General features: G+C 42.7%; 1 protein-coding gene across 1 annotated transcript in view; it reads left to right on the forward strand.

Moving 5' to 3' along the window:
- The window catches only part of LOC115794829 (TGF-beta receptor type-2-like), a 36,524-nt gene that overhangs the window by 3,169 nt on the left and 6,096 nt on the right, over positions 1–27,259 (forward strand). Inside the window, exons 2-8 of the mRNA XM_030750490.1 lie at positions 7,182–7,323; positions 7,442–7,632; positions 18,416–18,714; positions 18,806–19,054; positions 19,155–19,268; positions 20,017–20,154; positions 22,275–22,416. Of these exons, the coding sequence (XP_030606350.1) occupies positions 7,182–7,323; positions 7,442–7,632; positions 18,416–18,714; positions 18,806–19,054; positions 19,155–19,268; positions 20,017–20,154; positions 22,275–22,416 (1,275 nt within the window). The remainder of the gene's footprint in view (positions 1–7,181; positions 7,324–7,441; positions 7,633–18,415; positions 18,715–18,805; positions 19,055–19,154; positions 19,269–20,016; positions 20,155–22,274; positions 22,417–27,259) is intronic.

Below are 27,259 nucleotides of genomic sequence, written 5' to 3' on the forward strand. Positions count from 1 at the left end.
ATTGTGTCTCGCTTGTTTCTTCTAAAGAAAAAGTATAGACATCATTTACTGTCAACTTCCCAACAATTTCTAGATGAAGCCCATAGATTCTTGTTGTTGAAATATACTTCCAGTAGAAATGACCTTAACCTCTGTGACATAACACTATATAAGACCTCCAACCTGTGAAATTGCATGGTAGTGCCCAAAAGGAGCAGTGGCACTGCATTTTTGGAAAAGAGGTATAAGTAGAGAGGTTGAGCCTGCTGTTACCAATTCATGGTTTGTTCATCTTTGGGTCATTATCAGTAGAGTGCTGCTGTTGACTAGGAGTATAGTACCCCATAGTCCCTACCATTAGGCCACAGTGTTGAAGTTGCTCAGGTCTGTCAGTGGCTGCAATGTTTTGGCTGACTGAAGTGTATTTGAAATGCCATAGCACTGATGTCCTTTCAAATCAGTTAACACAATTCCTGTTAGCAAAGTAGTTCAGCATACAGAATTTTTTAAACATTGTTATTTAAAAATTTATACTTGAGTATGCTCCTTCCTCATGTAAATACTAGTTGCACTATATTGCCAAATTCCTTCACACGCATATGAACTTGAGTGACATTCCGTTCTTAACAGCTTCAATTCTTCTGGGAAGGCTTTCCAGAAGATTTAGGAGTGTGTTTATGGGAATTTTTGACCGTTCTTCTGGAAGCGCATTTCTTCTCGAAGGCCTGGAAGGCCTGGCTCCCAGTCTCCTCTCTAATTCATCCCAAAGGTGTTCTGTCAGGTTGAAGTCAGGACTCTGTGCAGACCATTCAAATTCTTCCACACCAAACTCAGTCATACATGTCTTTATGGACCTTGTCCTTGGAATATTTAATAGCAAGAAATTTTCACTACTGGACTTATTGCGCAGGTGGCATCCTATCACAGTACCATGCTGGAATTCTCTGAGCTCCTGAGAGCGACCCATTCTTTCGCAAACTTTTGTAGAAGCAGTCTGCATGCCTAGGTGCTTGGTTTATACACCTGTGGCCATGGAAGTGATTGGAACACCTGAATGCAATGATTTGAATGGGTGAGTGAAGACATTTGGCAATAGAGTGTACTTTTCACTCTTCACTTTCTCTGCCACTAACAAGTTGGGTTTTTTTTTATTGTGGTTATTCATTGGTCTGAGTGCCAGATGGAATTCAGTCACAGTTGCACGATTTCCCTCGTGCAGCACGAAGAGATCTTATATTTCAATTACAGCTCCTTCAGAAGCCACGAAGAGCACAGTTAATGACAGTCCACACTTTTCTCCTCCACTTTCCCGAGATTTACTGAGGTCACTTGTGCTTTCATACTATAATTCTTACACATGGACTCACAGCAGGAAAAAGTGCAGTGGTAATAAAAGAGGCTTCTTTAGAAGAGCTTTAGCAGCTGGAACAATCACCCAAATCACACCACAGACCTTCATGCACAGTTATCCTTCAACTCGCTGCACCGGCAGCCTGCTGAAACTTCAAAGTAAAGGGGGGTAAGGCTGCCAGCTCCACCCATCTACGATCAGAAGTGCTGTTAACATAAATTTGGAATTTAGTTTTGCAATAGTCTTCCTATTCAGACATAAAATAAGGATTGTTAGCAGAATAAAAAAACAGTTATAGATAGTGTGAAAATAGACCAGCAGTCACTGTTAATGAGCTCTTAATGTGTAATCAGTATTGCACAAGTGTACAATAAAGATTAATCAACATCATAAAATTCGTAGTGGGCTCAGTGTGTAACTCTAGCTGTGTTACTTATTCAGAGTGATGTAGTTTCTGTGGCACTTTGCTGCACTAAATCAGCCACTTTTATTTGTCTCTGAGGTTGTGTGTGGGTGTGAGCGCTCTGCTATTTCACGCTCTCTGTCCTGCCCCAAACTAGGCTCGGTGTGACGGAATGTGCCTTGAAAATATATTAACTGCGCTTCCTGTTAAATGAATAACCCGGTTTTTGCAGACTATGATCGGGTGTCACCCACCCATGTAAACACACACTGCAAGCTGAGGCCTTAAAGGAGAATCTGTGGAGTTTAGTGGTGCACAGGGAGGGTAATGAGCGCCCGAAGCCCTCCTCTGGTCTGGTCGGGTTTTACACTTGGACTTCGCAGATGTGCTGGTGTGTCAGTTGATTTTACGATAGCACAGACTGCAGTTGTTTTGTCTGTGCCTTAGATTTCAGATGTGTGAGGGCTGTTGTTGTTGTTTGCCAGCTAGGGGGCCCCTTTCATCAGAGTGAATTGACTATCTGTCATATCAGATGTCATCTTTCTTTACTCACTCTGTGAAGGAGTTTCTTAAGGATGTATTTATCTGAAAATCTGATGATGTTAAGTAAAGTAGGTAATCCAAGAATTCTTTACAGCACTATGTTTCATTAGCTCAGGCAGCGAGCTCAAGCCGTATTAGCATTTCATGACTGACATAAACTGCTTCATTCTGAATCAGTGATTGTGACTCATTGACTCAGAAGTAACTGAACAAATACACATGAAGTCAAATTAAATCACAGTGCTCTCCCACCCTAACTGCTTTCAGACCATCCTGTTGTAGCGTCTCTCTGCCTTCAGTCTGGTCCTCTGTAAGCAGACTGCAGGTGCACTGAGTTCAGGAGACAGCTGAGAATATTCCATCTCTTCATCCTCGAACCCTGCTATGGACATATGTTTCACATCTTTGACCTGCTGTATAGTGAAACACTTCCATCAGCAGTAAAATAACAAATGTCGGCTCTGCTTGTAGCCATTTATATTTAAAGCACCCAAACCAAGATGGAAGTATAACAGTGTTTGACAAATGAGGTGGTTTGGGTTTTTTCACCATGAGCTGTTCCATGTTTTTCTCCACACTTTCCTCTTTGCATTTGTTTTTTTTTTTTTGGAAAATGCAACTTGGCTTCTGTTTGTTTTTTTCTTTAACATGGACTTATTACACTCATTTCCAGCTCATATTTTTATTTGAATAGCTTTTCATGGCTGACAGTTCAAAAAAGAATGTCACCCTTAGTTTAAGCCAATTTTCTTCTGATTGGTTGCCCTTCGCTAGCAAATTTGAGCAGCAGGCAGGTGGAGCTGCTGTGTTCATAGGCAGAACTGTGTATCTAAGATAACCAAATAAAGGATATCTCCTGTCAGTGACATCATACAGAGCCAAGAGAAGGAAAAGACTAAAATTGAGCATTTAGAGATGTCTGAAGATAGAGCTTTAGGTTCATGCTTGCACGTTTGCTGACTTAATTTTTTTTTAAACTTTGGCTTTTTACCTTATGTGTCTATCTGAAAATAATGACAAGCATAACAGATCCACTGAAAGCTTACTGAGGGGTTTGTATCTAGTGCTGAATCCTCTAAGGTTCGAAATCCTTTCAGTTGTTGGTGATTAATGTTTGCCCAAATCCTGGCGCATGCTCTTGATTCGTTGCACGCTATTCACCGTGCTAAAGATTTCTTTGCATCCACAAGACTTTGTTTGTCCACGTGAGAGTCTTTTACAATAAAAGCTGTTGCTTTTACCTTTGATGTGTCTCTACTTTCGAAGTCTAGTTTCACTATGATCAGTATTGGCTATATCGCCTACGAAGTTCTCTTGATAAAGAAAATGTATTCAAATTGGAAATGTCCAAAAAGGGTTCAAGCTGGAGTAACTTTGGAGTACCATTTATTTCAGAAAATAAATGGTAAAACCCAAGGACTCATTTTTTTTCTTTTTCAGTTATTATTGTGCGGAGTTAGCGTAGCTAGTAAAGCAGCTGCTAGATCAAACACTATCAGGACTGCAAACACAAACTGTACATAAAAGATGGACATAGCCACTGTAACACCATCCACTATTTGCTGGACTCGTATTTTGAAGTCTCGATGTTGGTGTTTTTCAAGCCTCAACTTGAAAAAGTGATAGGACGAGAGTGTGGAGTGCTAAGTTATCAGCAAGAATGAAGAATTCGTACTAGGCTGTAAATATACTTTTTAATCTACTACACCTGGGTATTTTATAATGTCCCCAACTCAAGTGGCTACTCCAGGAACTGCAGTTTTTGACACTTTTGTTGTGACTTCACTCTTTAGCCCCAGAGCTTGGTTTGAACCAGAGGTGTAGGAGTTCAGAGTTCTGCTCAGTGAAGCTGAACCTTGACAAATTCTTGGAGGCATTGAGGCCTTAAGCTCAGACCTCCCAGCACAAGAAGAGTTTCCACAACATTAAAATCATCCTTTTGCACCACAACACCTGCACACTATACACAGAGCTTCTGTCCCACCCAGAGACTAAAGATTATTTGAACACAAAGCCACACAGAGAACTCTTCCTGCCCATTCTACACTTCAAAATAAAGCTTTAAAAGGCATATTTAATCTCTGTAACCTCGATATGAGATCGTGGCTTAGCTTGTTTTTTACAGTTTCTCCTAGGCCAGCAGTCCGATGGCTTGGAGTCAGACAGACACGTCTGAACATGTCACAGAGCAAAGAAAGATCAGAGAGGCGTAGGCGGTTTGAGCCATGCAAAGGAGAATGGCAAGGATAAGATTGAACTGATTGCGTGAGCCACTGTAGGCACCACAGGCAGTACCTTCCAATCATCCAGAGATTAGATCAAACAATATCTGAGAGCTGATTGTTCTTTTTTTTGCGAGGTAGAAATGAAGACAGAACTGATTTCAGGCCAAACTTTGCAAACATGTAAAACAAATGACAAATAGCCACTTCTAAGTCTGTGCCCTATTTAGAATTTAGCCACATTATGTATTATGTTCTTTGAAAACCTCGTGAGTCATTTCTTGCATGATTTTACCTTTGCAAGTTGCATATTGATCCATTCTGCTCTAATTTCCTGTAAAACTGCACCATTTAGAACCAAGTGTAAAAGTTTAAACTGTCTTTTATTCACAAGTTGTAATAAAAATGAAAATCTGATTTAGTTTAGAAGCTACTCTTCATAATGTCTAGTGTACAATGTACAGTGTTGCATGCACTTGGATATCTGGATATGCAAATGCTTACATGCTAGAGTTTAAAGTTGTTTATCTGAAGCATTTAGAGGTAAGGAAATGCTGTAGCTCAATACAGGCTGAGTACTGATTCAGCTGTGGTTGTCTGTGTTCGTGCTTAAGTCTGGTTTTGACCTGTTTCTGTATAGCTTCCTGGTTTCTGTTGGACCCATTTAGCGCATTTAAGGTGGCTGATCCAGGCACATAATGTGGCTAAGAGATGGAAATGTTTCCCTGGTAGTGGCTATCTATGTTGACAGTTGTTTATGGTTCAGACCATAGTTAAATCAGGCAGATGATGCTTTCATGGTGCTCCGGCCTACTTTATGTGTAATTGTGTACAGTTAACAGTGTTGCATACAGACTCACTCATTTTTTACACCTCATACACTCACATATTCCCACACATGAACTCATATTTTCACCTTCTAGATGAGCGAATAGGGGAGCAGGCAGGTCTTTTCACACCCCTGTTTCCTGCACCCAGGGCACTGGCTAGACTGTCAGGGGTTGTGTTGACTGCATTCTGGGGTGGCTGCTGGCTCTGGGGGAACTCATTCGCCCGCGTTGGTGTGTGTGTGTGTGTGTGTGTGTGTGTGTGTGTGTGTGTGTGTGTGTGTGTGTGTGTGTGTGTGTGTGTGTGTGTGTATATGCATGCATGCATGCATGTGTGCATGTATGGCTGGTCCTGGGTCCTGAGTCTTGGGCTTGCTATGCCTGTGTTTGCTCCCCACTGGTTATTGCTGCCCACCCAGGAGGAGTGGTTCCTGGGAACGGGCCTGCCTGTTTTGGCATGGTTGTTGGCCTGCTTCCTTGAGGGTTGTGGTTCAGGTGGGCACGGGCTACTTCTGTGTGCAGGGGATGGGGGGCAGGACCCTGGGTGGCTCTCGGGCGCCCGCGGTCCTGGGGCCTTTCCCTGGCTCGTGCAGGGATGACCGGCCTCTGGCGAGGCAGCTGCCCACCATTCTCTGGGGCTTATGCCCTTTGGCTGTGGGACCGCCCTCTTTGTTTGGACACATGGTTGTCATCGGGATGTGATCTCGTGTCTTCAGTGCTCATGGGTGGCTGTGGGCAGCCTGAGTTTCCTGAGTGTATCTCTGGCTCCGGGGGTGATTGTTGCGGCTTATCACCCTCTTTACCAAGTACGTTTCATAACAATTGCGCACACACAGGCATGCACACACACAAGCAACAGAACAAGAGTATTGTTGTTTGTTGTCACGCATTTCTTTGAGGCTCCATTTTTCAAATAGGTTTGGCAGAAGCTGTAGCTCCTCATATTCAGCTGTTCAGTGAGTTTTAGACAGAATTTTTGTAAAGTTTTGAGATTACATACATTAAATTCGGTGGTGTCCAGTTAAATATAGGACGAGTTCGGTTCCAGGCACTTGTTTCACTAGTCACCACAATGTGAACACATTGAACATGAAATATATCCATCTATCTATCTATCCATTTTCTTCCACTCATCCGGGGGCAGGCTGTGGGGGCAGCAGCCTAAGCAGAGAAGCCCAGACCTGCCTTTCCCCAGCCACCTCCACCAGCTCATCCGGGGGGACCCCATGGTCGCATGTAGACTGGATGGGCAAACTCCCAAGTACGCTTGAATATTCTCGAGAGGATGAAGAGTTGGTCCAGCGTTCTGCAACCAGAATGAAAACTGCATTGTTTCTCTTGAATCCGAGGTTCAACTAACAGACGAACCCTCCTTTCCAGCACCCTGGCATAGACCTTACCGGGGAGACTGAGGAGTGTGATCCACTGATAGTTGGAGCACACCCTCCGGTCTCCCCTCTTAAAGATGGGGAACACCACCCCGGTCTGCCAGTCCAGTGGCACCATCTCCATGTGATGTTGCAGAAGTGTGTCAACCAAGACAGTCCTACAACATCCAGAGCCTTCAGGAATTCAGGGCGAATCTTGTCCACCCCAGGGGCCCTGCCACCAAGGAGTTGTTTAACCACCACAGTGACCTCACCCCCAGTGATGGGCGAGTCATTCCCCTCATCCCCCATGAAATATACTGACAGAAATTTGCAGCCCCACTAGTGCGAAGATCTTGGAGTGTCATACATTTCTTCACCAATTAGATTTTGTTTCCTTTTATAGAGGTGAGGACATTTTGGCCACTGTGATGGCAGCACTTGATGGGAACATGAAACTAATGCATATTTTGTGTGTGTGTTTTGCAGGTCTTCCCTTTTATCACCTGCATCAACTTTGTAAGTTCTGTGATCTGAGGCTTTCCTCCTGCAACGGCATAGGTACCTGTGAGACCAACTGCTCCATCACATCCACCTGTGAATACTCCGCTGAGGTCTGTGTTTCTGTCTGGTAGGTACCCAAGAGACGTAAACTATCTTCATCTCTGAGATGTGATTAACTAACTAGATGGCATCTAGATGGCCCTTAAGGTATCAACTGCTAAGTAATATACCTCTGTGTCTTTAAGGAGGAAGAATGAGACCAGTTTCTCAATAGAAACTCTCTGTCACAACCCAGCCATCCCGCTGTACGGCGTTATGCTGGATGACTACAACAGCTCCACCTGTGTGATGAAGGAAAAGAACACAACAAGCGGGATGGCTCATTTCTGCTCCTGTGCTGAAGAGGAGTGTAACAACAGATTAATATTCTCCCCAAGTGAGTACCTAAAAAATCTGAATTAACTTATAGCTGCGTTTGCATTTTCCTGAAGCCAAAGAGGATCATTTCTGGAGTTTCCCAGTTTAGAATCTTTCAGCTCATTCTTTTGGTTTCACAAACTTCAACTTTTTTGGTTCAGTCATTTTTAGCAGCACAGTACTGCAAAATTGGGGGTCTTTCAAAACAGTTTGGCTCCTTCTCCTGTTTTTTTGTTTGTTTGTTTTTTTTTTAAAGTGCAAACTGCTCCATTCTCTAAAAAATATGTTTTTGTGCATTTTGTTTTGAAAGTGTTTGGCTACACAGGAGAAAAAACAAAGAACTTATTCTAACCACACCAGCTCAAGTGTGGCAAAAGAAACAGAAAACAGAAAAAGACTACAGATAGCAAACAGTTCATTTTCATCTCGTTTCAGCCATTATTGCACACATGCTTGATCAACCCTAAAATCAACAGCTTTTAGAACAACACATCAACACTCCTTCCTCATATTTGACTTGAAAGTCAATCGGTTGTTCTTTGACTCTCCACATTATTTGTTCGGTCACTTTCATCACTGCTACTTTCATTTACTGACAAGCCATTATTCTTCATTCTATCATCTTCTCACACCCCTGCTTCTTCTCGCTCTTCTCCAACCTTTCTTCAAACCACTGACAAGGAAACAGAGTGTGTTTTGGCACGTACAGTAAGACTGCTTGCAAAGTTCAAAATGTTGTGGCTATTTTTTTAAGGGTCTCATTACAGTTGCTACTGTCTTGTGGAATGATTTGAGAATGCACCGTCACCACAAACAGGAAATGGAAATGCAGCACTTGCATCACACATAACAAAGTTCGGGGAATCCTCAGTGTGGTCATAGACACACAGCTGGGTTCTGTGTGCCTCTCACGGTGCTGAGAGGAAAAACTGTGTCTCTGTGTATGTCTGTCTGTGTGTGTTGTGTGTGTGTGCGTGTTGTTGTGTAGGCCAGCCACACTGCAGAGTTTAGACATACGGTTTCCTGTCTGTGTTTAACTCAAATCAGAAACATCTCCAGCACATGGAGAAAGGCTGCGTAGACTCTGAACAGGTCTGTAATGAATGACAGTAAGGTAGACTCTGTTAAAGAACAGCTGTTTATTCTCCTCCTGTGCTGGTGTTATTAAACCAGACTAGAGTCGTCTTCTTCCCGCCTTACTGGCTAAACCGTGTCTTTTCAGTGCTTTCATACGCATGCTGCAGCTAATGTGGGCAGGGCGGTTAAGAAGTGAAACCGATCAAAAGACCTGTGAGCTGTAAGGGTAAGAAGGCAGCTTTCTTCCCTTTAAAATGTCTCTTCATTTTTGTGCCTAACGTAGCAATAATATGCAGAGGTTTTTGGCTTTATTAGCTTTGACCTCAGATGGTCACTGCCTGATGCTCCATTGTCTAGATTTGGTGCATTAGGTCTGTCACTTCCAAAGTCTCTATCACAGCATACAGAGACTCCACAGCTTCATTAGACATTATAACATATACGGTGACAGTCGTGACTACTATGGCTGTTACCTCACAGCGAGAAGAACCTTCCTAGGGTCTTCATTCTCCCGTTGGCTGGTATGTTTTCTACAGCTGCTCTGCTTTCCTCCCACAACATTTTAAGGTAATTGGTTATTCTAATTTTGTTGCTGATGCAGATAAAGCCTGAGTGGTCAAAAAGACAAGAAAAGTGCTATACAAATAAGTACATGGAAAAGCTGGATTTTCAGCTCCTTGGACACCCACAGACCACACTGCTGTTTGTGGAAGAAGGAAAAATGGCAAAAATTGAAATGACAATGACAACTTTTACATTCTTGGCTGAGGTGTAAAATAATATAAAAAGAGAGTGAGTTGGAAACAGAAGCATGAGGATAAATGATGGCAAACATGAGGTACAGTATGTGACGTCACAGAGTATGCTCTATACTTACTTTCTCACCATTTGAGGTTTGGCTGGCACGCTGTTAGTTATATAACCATGTTTTAGCTTTTCCTAGTTTTCAAATAGCACACGTGGATAAAAACAGGCAGCAAATAAGTTCATTTGAATGTAAACCGAGCTACACTGTACACACAGCTTTAAGTGGAGCTGATTTCTGCTAAACAGAAAGTTAGAAAACGTCCCCTGTGGTTTACCTCAAGAAAGGAAAAATTGATGATTCTGGAAAGTGTTGTGTTGTAATTTGCTCTTGTAGACTGTTAAGTTCAGTGAACTGCCTCTGTGGCTCTTAAACCTCTTTATTATTATTAACTTTTAAACACTCTACAGTACATTGGCCTTAATATTCGGCATACTTTCTACCTTGGCTTGTGGTGATGAGTGTCACAGATCCAGCAAAGAATATACTTGTTGCCATGATTCAGTGAGATTGTTGTTGCCAGTTGAGCAAAGCATCACAGGCATGGCCTCATCTACAAACAGCAGTTCCCTGGAAAGTAGATGAGCTCTCATTTAAATGCATTTTTCTTCCACTGCACACATTTAATAAACATGCCAGATTTCTTTGCTGTGCTCAGTAAGTAAGAATGTTTTCTTCTTGTGTGCGATATGTGTGGATTATAAAGATGTGCTGTTGCAGGGAAGTCTGACATCTGAAATCATCAGCTCCACATTCAGATTTTGGCATGTTCGAGTGTTCTCTCAAGGATGTGTACAGTAGTTTATGTAAATCATAATGTCTCTCTGAAACACACCCACACACATACACACACAGACACACACACTGAGGTCCCATAGGGTAAGGGTTGTGGTTCCTTCCTCCCATTGAGGACGCATGCAGCAGGAAGTCCATGTTTGTTTGCTGGACCTCTGCCATAGCTTATTCCTCTCCAAATGCCTCACATTGTTCTACCCCTGCATTCTTGTGACATGCTTGCAATAGTGTTTGTGCATCTGGTCTATTGCTTGAGAGCAACACATGTCGATTCTCCCTGCGTGAGAGAGCGAATGCGCTTGTGGGTTCAGATGTCTTAAATGTGTCACTATGAGCAAGCGAACATTGTGACACCACAGCAGCAAATGCAAACACGGCTTGTTGTGTTCAATAGACAGATCAGCAAGAAGCCTGTTAGGAGTAAATCAGATGGGGAAATGTGTGCTGTGTTGTCACTGGCTCAATGTGTTAAGATGACAAAACAGATCAGTGCTGCTGTTTATCAGAGCTGCTCGTAGCGAGATGCACAGCTGTGTCCACTTTAGAGATGTAGCCACGGGGTATTAGCCCTGCAAATCTATCACACAGGCTAAATAAAGCTTTAAAGCTGCACTAATCATTATTTTTATAGCAAAATAACTATGCCTAGTGTGAGAGGTGTCATTTATAATTAGGAAGCCACAGAAAATTATCACCTAACCTTACTCGATTCATCATCTCTGCAGAGTTTTAGCTTCTTTGAGCTTGTTGTTTTGGATTTAGGGCTCATATTTGTGTGTGTCACTTCTCTACACTGTCATTAACCTTGTGTCCACACTTAACACCCAGCTGTCAGTGAAACGACATAAAAGGTGCCTGTGAACCGCACTACCTGTCCAACACTGACCAACTGGCTAAGCTGGTGACTAACTGCTGTTGTTTGTGAACAAAACACTAAGAAGAGAGCAGATATTTGAGTACATACACCAGACACAAGTTCTGATATAGATTCATATATGCCCTAATGGGCAAATTGTTTGCTAAAATGTCACTGCAGCATTTAAGGTTTGTTTTATTGCCTGCCCAATGTAAGCAAAAAACAACACAAAACTGTGAAGCTTTGGCTTGAGACCAAACGCAAACTGAGCTCACTGGCAAATCTTAAAGTCCACAGTGTTTGTGTTCTTCACGTCATTCTCCATTTCTGTAATCGCTTCACCCACTCACTTTGAGCATATGTTGTTTTGTTTGGTGTTTTTTCACATAATAAACTAAATTCCTAAATGATTAAAAATACATTCACATGTGGCTCAAAGTTCCAAACTAATTTAGATGACCGTATCTCCAGTGTTAACAGCAGCTGCAATTTCAACTTCACTGATCACAGTTTATAGTTCATTAAAGTCTTTTTTTGAACACAGCCAAATGCAATATTTAGAGCAAAGCCCAAACTGAGAGTCCATTTAAACCCAATCAGTTTAATTGGCTATTAATGAGTGTATTTTAAAGGGGAAAAAAAAAATTGCCTCATAGATTCGTTGTGCAGCCATGAAATTAGGCCTGTTGCATTTTATTGGCCTGGCGAAAAATCGCATCAGCTGTTTAGGAATTTTCCCAAAGCTTTTTCAAATCTTACCAAATCTTACTTGTGAATCTTCATTTTGACTTCCTGTGTTTTCCCAGCCACTGAGCCAAGCACATAAGAAGTGGTCAGAGATGATCCCTTGTGCCCGGAGAGGCCTGGACTTCTCTGTGTGACACAGCAGTTGTTTTTTTAATTAAGAGCCTGTAAAAAAAAATGATTTGGCGCAGACTAACACCGCCTTCCAGTCAGTATCAGTTGCACATGTGTTTTGGCGCTTGTGGATTCTTTTGAGTGGGAAGGGAGCCTTGTAATAGTAACATGCTATTTGTTTTAGTGCTGTATTCACAGCTGTGCTCTTGTGCAAGTCAGTTTTATATGCTTAGAAGCACGCTATGCGAGGAATGAGATAAAGGTAGAACAAATTGATTTTGTTACTTACAGTCTGAGTTTTCGCACAGACGTGGCCGGATCTCTTCCAAGTCATCTCTTCATTTATTTTGGCATCGCTCGTGATAAACACTATTTTCCTCATGACATGAAGAGGGGATTTTTGATGCCAGTGAGGGTTCTATTTTGATGATAAATAATAACAATAGATAAAAGTAGGAAATGGAAAAAAATAATAATTACAATGGCTTCTTGATCAAAAAAAAGGGGGAAGAGAAGAGAAGAAGACATATAAAATTGGCTCCTTTTTCCAAGATGTTCTCTTTTATCCATGTTTTTTATAGTTCTTCCTTAACTACGGAATCTTGGCTTGTCATCAGTGAATACATCAGTCATTCAGTCACACAGCAGAGTGCTTTATAGAGAAATGACTCAAGCAAGCCAACTCTTAGATGCATAAAAAGAAGGAAAAGGAGAAGGACAGTGTGAGACAAAAAGAATGGTGGCTAAAACAGATTGAGATGGGAAGATGAGATGGAAACAGAGCAACTGAAGGATGTTGGAGGAAGGGGATGTGGAGCTAGAGAGATGTGAACTATGTTTATGATGTAGTCTGAGCTGTGGAGCCTCTGCTGTTACCATAACAAATAAAGAATAAGTATGATACTCACTTTATAGTTAGTGTTACCAGCCTGTCTGTGGCTGGATTCCTCCATCCTTCACCATAATGTGATAGCAGCCTGGATAAAAGCAAGTTATTTTTATACATTTAGGAGGGTTCAAACTCCACCGGTAAAAATAGTAAATACTTTTTAAATGAAATAAATCTCATGTATAAATATTCTGACATGAATATTTATTTATTAAATGGAGCTGTGAGCCTAATATGATTGTTTGTTGGTTCCTTCCTTCCTTCCTTCCTTCCTTCCTTCCATTGAGGAAGCAGATCTCCAGATCAAAACACAAGCGTTCACTTCACAACAGTTAGCATGGTGAACATGTTTGCACACTCAGGAGACACAAATGACATGAGTAATGATTCCACCCACCTAGCAATTCATTTCAGTTCAATTCAATATTATTTATATAGCTCCAAATCACAATAAACAGTCATCTCAAGGTGCTTTATATTGTAAGGTAAAGACCCCACAATAATTACAGAGAAAAACCAACAGACAAAACGACCCCCTATGAGCAGCACTTGGTGACAGTGGGAAGGGAAAAACTCCCTTTTAACAGTTGTTGTTGTCGAAGTTCTGCCGGAGGTGGGAGTTGAAGATCTCCCGGACTGGGCTTCTGCCAGGCGTCCCCAGCGCACCCTCACAATACGTTTAGGTGCGCCAGGTCTGTCCAGCATCTTCCCCCGCCACCTGATCCAACTCACCACCAGGTGCTGATCAGTTGACAGCTCAGCTCCTCTCTTCACCCGAGTGTCCAGAACATACGGCCGCAGATCTGATGATACGATTACAAAATCAATCATCAACCTGCGACCTAGGGTGTCCTGGTGCCATGTGCACTTATGGACATCCTTATGTTCGAACATGGTGTTCGTTATGGACAAACTGTGGTTTGCACAGAAGTCCAAAAACAAAACACCATTCGGGTTCAGATCGGGCAGGCCGTTCCTCCCAATCACGCCCATCCAGGTCTCACTGTCATTGCCCACGTGAGCGTTGAAGTCTTCCAGCAAGACTATGGAGTCACCAGATGGAACACTCTCCAGCACCCCGCCCAGCGACTCCAAAAAGGGTGGGTACTCTGAACTGTCATTTGGCGCATAAGCACAAACAACAGTCAGGACCCGTTCCCCAGCCCGAAGGCGCAGGGAAACTACCCTCTCGTCCACCGGTGAAAACTCCGACGTACAGGCAGCAAGCCGGGGGGGATACAAGAATACCCACCCCCGCTCTCCGCCTCTCACCGAGGGCAACTCCAGACTGGAACAGAGTCCAGCCCTTCTACAGGAGACTGGTTCCAGAGCCCAGGCCATGCGTTGAGGTGAGCCCAACTATATCTAGCTGGTATCTCTCAACCTCACGCACTAGCTCAGGCTCCTTCCCCACCAGAGAGGTGACATTCCATGTCCCAATAGCCAGTCTCGATAGCCGGGGATCGATCTGCCAGGGCCTCTGCCCTTGGCCACCGCCCGACACACATTGCACCCAACCCCTGCGACGCCTCCTGCGGGTGGTGGGCCTACAGGAGGGCGAGCCCATGTAACCTCTTTGGGCTGCCCCCAGCCGAGCACCACGGGCTAATGCCCGGCCACCAGACGTTCTCCCTCGAGCTCCCTCCCCAGGCCTGGCTCCAGGGTGGGGCCCCGGTAACCCTATCCCGGGCAAGGTAAACTGTTCCCTTGCTGTTACAATCATAGGGGTCTTCTGAACCTCTCTTTGTCTGGACCCTCACCCAGAACCAGTTTGCCATGGGAGACCCTACCAGGGGGACAAGCCCCTGGGCAACATAGCTCCTGGGATCACTGGGACACACAAACCCCTCCACCACGATAAGGTGGCGATTCACGGAGGATTCACTGTTAGCTGTTACAGTCTCCATAATACTGTTACGTTTGGTTCATGCAGCAAATGCCACAGGAACAGGCAAAGCTGTATGCACTTATTCTTTCAGAGTGTTGTAGGGAAACTTTACACTAATGCAACACATTTACTTTTAACCTCTACAAAACCTGAACCTTGATGTACAACCTTCAGTTTTCCCTGATGGGGCCAGATAATTACCAAAATCAGTGGTTATGAATGGAAACGTTCAAGCAAATCAGGATGAATACTGATATTTCAACTTTTAAGTGTTTTGCTGGCACAGCGGACAAACTGGCACAGCGTGGCCCTGTTGGAAGTGTGCTTCTGCTTACGCTGTGTTTATAATGGCTGCCATCTATCCACCCATCACCTGTTTCAAACATGAAATCATGTCTGGCTCTGTCTTTTTTTCCGAGGAAAATGGTTCCTCTTTAATATCCAGCTCGTAACTTCACTAAACGTAATAAGAATCCAAGTAATTAGCAATCGGTTAAAGCATTAAGAGCGTGAGTCAGAGATGGCAGGGTTCGAAATCCCAGAATTCACTTCCTGACACACACACATGCACACTGATGACGTGAGTAATTACAGGCCGGAGGCGAGGATGCCTGTATTTGCCCGAATTATGTGTCAAACCTCTTTAAGCGCCGCATGAGAACACTTTGGCATCCTGATTGGAAAAGGCAACATGATTCCTATTCCCAGTTTGTCTTGGCACTGTGCGATTGTGTGATTGCTGTTTCTACCTTAACTACACACTCTTACGCACTCCAAACATGGCTGCAAGACAACAAGGAAATAAACTTAAAACCCCAAAAACCTCTAAGAAGTCTTAAAACCCTTAGGGCATATACACACACACACAGACACACACACACACACACACACACACACACACACACACACACACACACACACACACGTGGAATTTGAGTAGAAGTGTGAGACTGTCTGGCGGTCTTATTCTGCAGCCCACTTAACTGCCGGACTTTTGATGTTGTCTCAAGTCTAAAAAGAAACTGCGTGTGTTCAGTATTTTTGATTCACAGCATCTGCGGTTTTGCCTGAAGCAATCTCAAAATGATTTAGTGCTCTATGCCCACACACACACACACACACACACACACACACACGTGCGCACATGCAGTCACACACATACACAAATACACACCTACACTCTCACAACCACAAAAATGAAGATAATATTTATTCCTCGTGTACTTATTTGAAGAGAAAGTGCATCAGTCAGACGGTTGAAATCAGACAGTTAAATGAGATCAGAGCAAGCGTTGACATGACAAATGCAGTCTTGAGTTTTTACGGGACATAATAGTTTAGTCTTTGCTGGGCGACATCGCAAATAAAAGCAAACATTGAGATGCATGTGTTTACGTAGCTCCAAACCTCACAAAATACGGACGTGTAGGCTATCAGATGCTGTCTGACATTCCAGCTGCTGCCTGCTGCAGCCACTTCTACTGTAAATATCTAAGCTACCGCTAATAAAGTGAGCTTGTTAACACTAATTATAGGTTGGCAGATAGTACACTTGTGCTTTTGTGGCATTATCTGTGTTGGTTTCACCTCCCTCTGTGCACCACCACAGCGGGTTGTAAATCAAATAATCAATATGTGATTGAAGTGCTGACTTTTAACTGTAATTCAAGGGGTTTTATTAAAATTTGTAGAGGAAATAAATGGGACAAACTAATATAAATGAAAATGCAAAGACTCCTTATAACACTTAGATGAAAAAGCTTTGCCGCCGGTGTCTGCCTGAAGTCTAGAACACATGGACATCACCAAATTACGACAAAGCAGACCCGGGACTGCTCAGTAGCTAGAATCCTGTATCAGACAAGAATGGGAAAACATTCCTCTCCCAACAGTCCAGCAGCTGCTCTCCTCCGTTTCCAGATGTTTACAGACTGTTAATGCATGATGGTGAAATTATGATAGGCTAGTATTTTTCTAAAAATGTTATTTTGTTTAAAAATTTGATGTTTTCTGTGTTCTACTATGAATAAAAAATATAGGTTTATGAGATTTGCAAATCATCATTTTATTTAACATTTTTACACTAACTTTTTGTTTTGAGTTATGGTTGTAATGTATGATAGATGTAGCTAGGTAGCTTACTAAAAGGGCCAGTGTTTAGTGTATTTATTTACCAGGTGCTGTCGCTGGATGCAGTCCTCTGGGTTTGCTCTACAGATGTGGAAACATTCTTTTTCCTGGCCAGCAGGGGTAGTCAGAAGATGTCTGGTTGTGTGGATGTTTCAGCTCCCTTGGTGCCATGACCTCAGTAAATACTTTCCTGATAAGTTTATGGGCTCAGTACCTAGTTTCAAGTACAACTGAATACAGCATCATGTTTATTATGTAACTGATGGTCCGCAGTAGAGTCTAAAGGGGCAATAGAGCAACGTGTGGTTCAGTGTGAGTACTAACTATGGACATGCAGTATCCCTCAGGTTCTTGATTGAAGTTTTATTTTTGTCTCATGTGCTGATGCTTCACTTTGGGCCTCCATAACACTCACTAATAGATATACTCTAAGTGGAATATCTTACTGCAAAATAGATGCAGGGTGGAGCAACTTCTTCAATGGTCAGTCCTCGGTCTGACCGCCTTCAGCTTGCCAATGTGGCAGCTTCGCTCAGGAGGGTAATGTTCCCTCGGGACACTGAGTGAGACACTCTTTGAAAAGGTGCCCGGCTAGAGCAGATCAGTCCGGGCCAGGCCAAGGCAAGACAGACAAGCTTTTGACTGTTCTCTCACTGCCACTGCAGCTCTGAGGGTTGGCTGCCGTTCTGTCCCAACTGGCAGTCAGAGTCGGAGGGTGGAGTTAATGCTATAGCTCACAAAGCTGTAAAGGCTGCTCACTGTGTTGGCAGTATCATCTGTGCAGCTTTTGACTGTCTGCAGAGTTGGCTCCCCACTGAGATCAGAAACCTAAAGATTCAGGCTCGTGCTTATTGTTATGATGGACAGTAAATGATTTATTGCCCTCTCGGAGCGGGGAGCAGAGCGATGTTTTCATAGCACAGGCTTAAAGAACGATTTCCCTGCGGTGGCCTCAAAGTGTTGGACTGTTACTGTAAGGCCAGTGGGAGTTAAAGGCTGTGCTGCTGCATGCATCACCCAAAACACACAAATTAGGCTGTGTGTGTCCTTTAAAGCGCCAGAAAGCAGTCAGTTGAAAAAGTGACTTTGTGTTAAGAGTTTTTCTGACTGTCCCGAGAGGCCTCATCAGAGCTTTGTCTCATGTTGGCAGTTTCAAAAATATCTATATTTTCCCACCTTAGCCTCTGATAGATGAGGAAAACTCGAAGGCGTTTAGTGCTGCAGGCTGAATACAAAAAAAATGGCTTGACACAAACAATTGACTCATTTTTAACAATATTCACCAGAATCTTCGTAGCTGACTTTCATGATTCAGTTCAAAGTCCACCCACATGCAGTTTAGCTCTTGCATGGGGAATTTTTGCATTCTGCTACCATCTCATTAAATTTCCATTTCTAATGACACAATTTTTTTTTTTATTATTCTTGTTGCGCATCTTCCTTCAGAGTCGGGGCTCTTAAGGTTGCTCATACTTTTTCTTCTATATTTCATCCTCTGTCCCAGTTGTGGATCCAACTGTAAGCGATCCGGTGACGTCTGTAATTCTGGTGAGCCTGCTGCCCCTGCTGGTGATGGTGATGGTGATTTTTGGAATGTTCTACTGGTGCCGCGTTCGTCGGCAGAGGCGGCCCAACCAAGAATGGGAGAGCAGCTTTAAGAAGCGCAAGCCAAAAGCCGGTGGGCTGGACTGCAGTGACGCCTGCGCCATCATGACAGATGACGATAGGTCAGACAGCAGCTCGACTCACGCCAACAGCCTGAACCACAATACCGAGCCGCTGCCTATAGAACTGGATCTGCTGGTATGCATACACATTTCAGAGTTGGAGCGTGGAGCCATTCTGCTTCTAACTCAAATTCTTACTAAAGTCTTGACTTTTGATTGTGTCAAAGGTGGGAAAGGGTCGCTTTGCTCAGGTATACAAGGCCAAACTGAAGCAGACCACGTCAGATCAGTTTGAAACAGTGGCTGTAAAGATCTTCCCCTATGAAGAGTACGCCTCCTGGAAGAACGAGAAGGACATTTTCTCCAATACAGACCTCCGGCATGAGAGCATCCTCCACTTCCTGACAGCCGAGGAGAGGAAGGTGGAAAAACAGTACTGGCTTATCACGGCCTTCCACCCCAGAGGAAACCTACAGGTGAGAAAACAACCATCCAGTCTCCCAATACGAGAGAACTGTTATTTCATTTTCTAACTTCTCAAAATGCTATCCATCCCGTCATCTCTCTGCCTTCTAGGAGCACCTGACACATCATGTGATCAGCTGGCAGGAGCTGCAGGTGTTGAGCAGCTCTCTGGCACGGGGTGTTGCCCACCTCCACAGCGATCGCCTCCCCTGTGGACGCCCTAAGGTAAAGAGATTGCAAATATGCCTGTGTGATAGATCAGAAAAAGCATCAAATAGCTTAAGGTTTAGCGTAATACTAATGTATAAATCTGTCACATTTTTAAAAAAAACATATTTTCAACATTTCTGGGACAGCAATCCAGCTATGTGTGTCAAGTTTTTAGCAAAATATTAATTGCCCGCAGAGAATTGTTATTGTGGCATTAATTCAGTTCATTTAAGTTGATTTATGTAGTGCTACCCTAACATCTCATAGTTCTTTAGAAAGTAAATATCCTACAAGAGTGAGAACCTCAATAATCCTGTCATCTCCTACAAGCAAGAATTCCCTTTCATAAAGAAACTATGACTAACAAACAGAGCGAAACACGAAGTACGGGAGAGAGCAGATAAAGGTTAATAACATGCAGCAGCAGAAGGGAGGTCCCCCCAGCAGCTCAAGTACCAGTCTTATAATTAAGTGAAAGTGTAAAGTGTAAAACGAGGCGGAACTTTCTCAGCGTCGAGTCGGGTTAAAGCTTTCTAAAAGGTCAAACAGATGGTGCTCAGACACTGCGTGAAAAACTGGATGAGTTGTGTAAAAAGCAGCACATCATCAGAAAATCAACACAAGCAGCGTCACTGGTGCTAGTGCCTAGTCAGACCACAGACATCGTATAATATGAAAGATTTAAAAGCTGTTTACCATTTTGTTCTCTATTTTGCTGCTTGTTATTTTTACACTGACAACTTTTCATTTTGACACTCTGAAGGTGCCCATAGTCCACCGAGACCTGAAGAGCTCCAACATCCTGGTGAAGAACGACGGGACGTGCTGCGTTTGCGACTTCGGCCTGGGACTCTGTCTGGACAGCAGCCTGTCAGTGGACGACCTCGCCAACAGCGGGCAGGTTAGATATCATTATGCGTTCCACTTTTACCCAATGGCATTGAAACACAAGTAAAAACAGAAATATGATTAGAAGTATGATCAGCAAAAATGTCAGCAGGTGTGAACATTAAAAGCATCTAACCAGCAGACAAACATCTGTGGGTTTAGATTTGTGGCTGTTTAAAGTGGAGCTAATTACTGTTACTTATGTTACTGCTGGCTGTAGTTTTTGAAGGGAAAGCTTGTTATTAGAAATGCTTTGGTTTGGTCTTTGGTCAGATATGAGCTGGCTGTGTTTGTTTGGCCTTCCTCTCTCTAAGACTTTCTCCTGAAAGTGTGTTTGGATATAATGTGTCTTTGTTGGCTGACAAAAGCAATTTGACAGACTGATGGGTAATCAAGGGATAAACGGAGAGGTAAAAGCTTTGTTTTGACATGCGAACTCTCAACAGTCCCCAGTTCATTCTGTCAGCAGGGCGGTGTTCATATTTCCTTATGATTAATAAATGGCAAGTTACAACAAACTGACAACAAGTATTTGTAACCACAAAAAGATCCAGACTGTTCAGTCTTTTCCCTCATTTTTTTTTCCTGAGCCATGTGATCGTTTGATCCATTCACATTCTCAAGTATGATTCTTCAGTGTGGCTGCTGGTGCCACTCACAAATTGGAAATTCCCAGCTAGTACAGTAGCTTACACGCCCATAACTGCAGCATGGGCGTGTATGCGTGTTGAGCTTTTTCTTGTCTGCATCAAAATGTAACCGCTTGCAAAACCAGATACTATATCACCTATATGTTTGCATATGCAGTACAAGGGAAATTTGATGTTATGTAACTCTCAGATGTTTGAGGGTTATTAAAGCAGTAGTAAAACGTGGCACAGTGGCATAAAGTTTCCTTCTTCCTTCTCTAATTCTAACATAAAGGATCATTCACTCATTTTATGCAAACATACAAATTCATGCAGAACAGCTGCAAAGCTGTTCTCTGCATGGACCTTCACTGTGGTGGAAAGGGAAGAAGCCTTTTCATTTCACGAGGCTTGCCGTGCAGCAAGCAGCGTCAGGGTTTGGAAAATCTTGCTATCATCTAGCTTGTTTGACCTGTTCGCACATCTGACCTTGAAGCTTAAAGCCATTTGGATTAGTACAACAGTGCAAGTCACCGTTTGCTGGTGGGAAAGTGATGATTCTGATTCATGCAAAAACATCACTGTTTAAAATGTGCGAAGCTGTTCAATTTTCACTGGGAGGAAAGAAAGTGTGATAACGTCAAACTTAACTTCACAAAATGAGAACAGCCCAGTGATTTCAAACAAATTCTTTTTTAATCCAAGCTCAAATTTTTGACAAATTTGGTCAATATGTTTATAAAAATGAACAGATGTAAAAAATATGAGTGAGTTTTTTCATTTCCCAGGATGGGTGCAACAAGTCTGTTTAAGTTTATGTGATTTTGGGTTTGCTGGGTTTTTTTTGTTTTTTGTTTTATTTTTTGAGCTGTGATATGACTTGAAACTTGGCAAACAAATTCCAAGGCTTGCAGACTATTAGCTCTGAGTCGCAACCATATGATGAGAATGGTATCGCTTCATTTCTCAGTGACAAATTGGGAGAAGGTATGTTCCAAAATGTTAATCTAACCACTGAGTTTAAATTGAGACCAGAAGCAGGACTATCTATTCTTGATTCAGCACTGAACTTGAAACTTGGGACTTGACCTGGATCAGATTTTTCTGGACGTGTTTGAAAACCTGTTGATCTTGGCTGTTGACTTGGGCATTAAATGTAGGACTCCATAGACTTGCAAAAAATATATATTTTTCCATGTCTCACTGGTGAAGAAATGGCTCTGGAGTAGAAACACAGAAACACTGCAGCGCAACAGTAACATTGAAACCTGTATAGAGCAAACGGTGTGGTAGCTGCTATGTGTAATTTAGCAACACACATCAAACAGAAAAGGAAACATGTAGACTTCATCTTCCTCTTTTATAATGTCAAATATGTCTTTTTATATTTCTTCATGGACAAGAGTGAGTAAGTTTAGAGCTAACACAATAATCTCTTTAACGTTTGGGTGTGCCTGCTCGCGCCTCTTGTGTGTTAACCCTTCTTGCTGCCTCTGCTCTGCAGGTGGGCACTGCTCGGTATATGGCACCAGAGGTGCTGGAGGCCCGACTGAATCTGGAGAACATTGAGTCCTTCAAACAGACCGACATTTACTCCATGGCTCTGGTGCTGTGGGAGATGACGTCAAGGTGTGAAGCTATTGGAGGTCAGTGCGCACACACACACACACACACAGAGTCAGTAATTACCCAGTTCAAGCTGTGTGAAGTATGATGTCATGTGATACACTCACACTCAGAATAAAACAAATCTGTTTGGGTCAAATGTCAACCACTGAGATGACTCAGAAGTGACAAGACACTGTGAGTTTTGGCCTCAGCAGAGTGGATGCTTTTGTCACATAATGAAGGTGTGCATTAGGTTTCACTTAAGTACAACATGCAGTATATGTCATGTGTAAGGTCATGCGATAAACATGGCTGCTTATCATCTCCCTGCGATCATGTATTACATGAAACAGCTGGAAGTATTTCCTGTTTGCCAAAATTGCAAAAAGAAAACTGAAAAGAAAAAAGTCACTGTACGCTTTAATGAGATGACACGTTCCATTGCTTGACCACATTTGAAGACACGTGTGTTTAAAGCTGCACTAAACTGCGTGTGCATGTGTATGTGTGTGTGTGTGTATGACCTACATAGTGTACACAGTAGTTTCGGGACTACTGTTTCCTGTTATGCTTTTGATGGGGGGCAGCAGGGAGGCCGATGGTCTCGTCTGTCGGACTGCACCTCGACCTCAGCTTCAGGTCTGCAGCAGGAATCTGAGGAATGTCTGATGTGTGAGGGAGACGATCTGAACTCTGTTGTTGCACTTCTTTGGGCAGGAAATCAGGGGGAGAGAGAGCCGGAGCGCTTACTCTACCTGCTTCAGCCTCCTGTGTGTGTGTGTGTGTGTGTGTGTGTGTGTTTTGTTAAGTGTTTTTTTTACATCTATCACCTTGTAACTTATCTTCTAGATTTCAGTAGAGCAGGGGTTAACATGTGTTTGCGTTGAGTCCCACCTATCTATGGATTCCAAATCCAAGATAAGAAAAGTTGCAGGAAAAAACACGTGGACAGATTTCACCAGCAGGGAAGTAGCAACAAAAGAGTAATGCAGAAAGAAATCAGCAGAATATTGTTGTGTTTACATGTCTGAGGGTTCGGTGCTGTGTGCAGCTAAAGAAAAAAAGATGCCTGTGATTCTGTTGATCCAGAGTCTATTGAAACGGGCTAATATTTTTAGTGTTATTGCTATAATTATTAGGCTGCTTTGTTTTGTCATTATCAAACTGGGCTTCTTTTAATTGGATAAGTTGCACAAACACAGGTAGACTCACAGCTTTACAGCCACTCTACTCCACGTCACAGTTGTTCCATTTTGTTGGTAATAAAAATAAGTAAACAATTTCAATTATGATTGTTTTATAAATTTCATAAATGCAGCAAAGTTGATAAATAGCCCACAGCAGTAGTCCCATTCGATAAAAGATTTTAATTCAGTTAAATTTACACCTGCCTTTAATTCACGATATTCATGATAGCTTGATGATGGTCAGATTTTGATGGATTTTGATGGAGTGGTTAAAAAAGATGTTATTTACCCCAGATATTCCTCTTACTACAAAACTCATTTAGATTGAAGACCAACGTTTAAGTTTTTAACAGAGTGCTGTATAACTTTTTAAAGGTAGAGAACTTGTAAAAAGGTTGTAAAGAGTCAAATTTCACTCATTACTAACTGTGTCTTAACATATTCACTCAAGGCAGCAAGTGTTTCCTAAAGGCACGTACTTCTAATAGCTTCAAATAAGATTCTTGCTCGGACAAAAACTAACTGGAAACTAATACGTGACTGCCAGGACACTCATTTTCATCAGCATCCATTTTTTTTGGAGCTTGTGGCAAGCTACAAAATCCAAATGTCCCCCCGCCCCCCTCCCCAGCTGGTTTCTGGAAGAAGTCATAGGTGAGAAAATGTAATCCCACTAGCAGCCCTGAAGTTGAAAAAAAAACAGGAAACAAAAAGTCATGTTGATTCAACCATTTCTAGTGTCTGATTTCAATCTTCACTTTGGGAGAAACTCACGTTAATCCACCAAACAATTCACTGTAATCCAGCAATCAGAGATTCATGACCTCTTTGAGACCTGGAGTTGGAGACAAACAACCAAGACATTTCACATTTGACTGCACGCTGTACGATGAATAGTACCAGATAATCAGCAAAATCAGAAATAACCAGAAATGGGGACAAGGAACAACCTGGTTGGAGTCCAACAGCAACTGGACATATCACACTATAATATTAGTTTTAGCTAAACATGTACACAATTAGGACAGTTTTTATACCATTTGTTACAGTGCTGCAAAAGAGCCATCTCACTGTTGTGTACAGGAGGGTGTGTGAACCATTTATGAAATTGTATTAAATCACAAAGATTTGATCACAGATCTTTATTTTTCAACAGTCCTCTTCAATTTCCATAAAATAGACTCCACCATAGAGTTTAAACCTCAAACCAGACCTCACAGCACAGAAAGTACAAGCGCACAAATTTGTTTTGTTTTTTCCAGTCCCCTGAGAGGAGGGAGGGCGTCTCTGTGGTTTATGCTGTTCCTTGTGCCTCTTGGGCTTTTCTAGACAGTCTGAGATATTTAGAATGAGACAGTCACATTCCCTGTGTGCGTGCGTGTGTGTGTGTGCGTGTGTGCATGTGTGTACGTGTGTGTGCGTTCAGAGAGAGAGGGAAAGAGAGAGTCACCTGGAGACAGTGTAACAGAAATGGAGGACCTAGACAGTTGCCCTCATCTAGTCCTGTTTCCATGTCCCAATCTGGGTTTGTGTGTGTGTGTGTGTGTGTGTGTGTGTGTGTGTGTGTGTGTGTGTGTGTGTGTGTGTGTGTGTGTGTGTGTGTGTATTTCCTCTGTCTCCACCGCAACAACAGGGGACAGAATTGTGGATCGAAACCTTACCCTGCGCTGGCGTTGTTGTTGTGGTCACTTATAGTACATTCTCCGTGGGTCTCTGAGCATTTTTTTTACATATCCTGAATTAGCCTGCAGGGCGCGGCAGGCCCGCGTGTTCCGTCTAAGGGTTATGCAGGGTAAATGGAGCGGGGAGAAAAGTTTGCACCACGCCAAGCAAAAGCCTCGTGGTCCACGTAGCAGCTGGTGAGGGGCTGATGTTTATACCCTGCCTGGGCAAAAGCTAAAAAACACAGGAGGTAAAAAAGTTGCAGTTGTAGATCAACACCTCAGTTTTTTACCCCAGAAAAGTTTGATACCACTAATGAAGATTACTGTAAACCCGGCTGCCAGTTTGTTAGGTCCCCTTAGCTAAAAGTAAAGTATTTAGCCCTTAAAAACAAAATCCTACCCTGATGAAGGTTATAATGAAAACTTTCTGGACATGAAGGTTGGAGGCCTTAGTGTGTGGTTATTTGGTGTTGAATTATCCACTGATCGGCCACAACATTAAAATCATTACAGGTAAGGTGACAAACACTGATCATTTTTCTTCTGGGAAACTTTGGATCCAAGCATACCGGTTACTTTAACATCTAACACAACAACAGAGGGTACTCCATGGAGACAGTACACCTTATATTAATGGCACTCCATGCTCTTAGCAGGACCTTCTTTTTTCTTACCTTTTTTTTAACCAGGAAGTGAAACTCTTGAGATATACCCCTCTCTCATTTCTCATTTTGCACATCCTCAGTTCCTTTACTCTCATCCTCTCCTCGTGTCCCGCTCCCTGCCATCAGAGATGCAAACTGAGGAAGCAAGAGAGAGAGACACACACACAAGGAGAGAGGAGTTGAGGCCATGGGTGTTTAATTCAATGAGGTATCCTTGCTTTGGAACCTTAGTCAATTAAATCAGTCAGTTAAATATGACGTTTGGCACAGATGCACCAAATTATTTTGTTATAGCTCAGCTACATAATCCTCAGCGGGACAACAGTGGTGTACCCACTCCAGGTCAGGGACAAGTGGAGGAGTTTAAGTAATTTGGGGTCTTGTTCATGGGGTGAAAACAGTCATTCAGGAGGGACTCAGAGTAGAGCTGCTACTCTTCCCCATCAAACGGATCCATCTGAGGTGGTTCAGACATTTGAGTAGCATCCTTCCTGGATTAGGTAGCCCCAGGATACGCTGGCCTGGGAATGCCTTGATTTTCCCCTGGATGTGGTGGCCGGGGAGAGGGAGGTCTGGGCTTCTCTGCTTAGGCTGCTGCCTTCACGGCCCGGCCCTGGATAAGCAGTTGAAAATGGATTGATGCACTAAAGTCCCAAACCACCCAAAACCCTGCTCCCAACATCCTGGTGCCTTACACTGCAGGACACCCCCAGAGGACCCGTGTCCCTGCCCTACTGGACAAAGATGACCTAAAATATTTGTCTTATGGTTTTAATGTTATAGCTGTTTTGCTTGTTATACTACTATTTTATAACATTATAACCTTTAGTAGGGTGGGTTTTTCTTTTCTTTTTTCTGCAAATTCACTTGAAAAATAGCTTTTAGCTATTTTTAGCAATGTGTATCTAATAAACTGGCAGCTGAGTGTAAACATTCCAAGATAACTAAGTGTGGTCAAATCTTAAATTACCCATTAAAATAACAGTAAAGGAGATAAAGAGCACTAACAGTACAAGACAAGTCAAATGAGACGAAGCAGACAAAGAGCTCAAAAATACAGTAAGTCCAAACAAACCAAGCAAATGAGAGCAGACATGACTGGCTGCTTATCAACCACGTCTCAAGATTATGAACAGCAAAAAAAAAAAAAAAAAAACACTTTTGTTTTTCGGTTTCAGACATTCACATGGTGGGAACCAGGGTTATTATAGTTAACGAAAACGAACGAAATAACGAAAACTGAAATTGAAAAAACATTGTCGTTAACTGAAATAAATAAAAACTATAATTAAAAGGAAAAAACGATAACTAATTAAAACTGAATTGTGAGTTTACAAAACTAACTAAAACTAACTGAAATTATCG

Source organism: Archocentrus centrarchus, chromosome 16, assembly GCF_007364275.1.
Source record: "Archocentrus centrarchus isolate MPI-CPG fArcCen1 chromosome 16, fArcCen1, whole genome shotgun sequence".
NCBI classification, from domain to species: domain Eukaryota; kingdom Metazoa; phylum Chordata; class Actinopteri; order Cichliformes; family Cichlidae; genus Archocentrus; species Archocentrus centrarchus.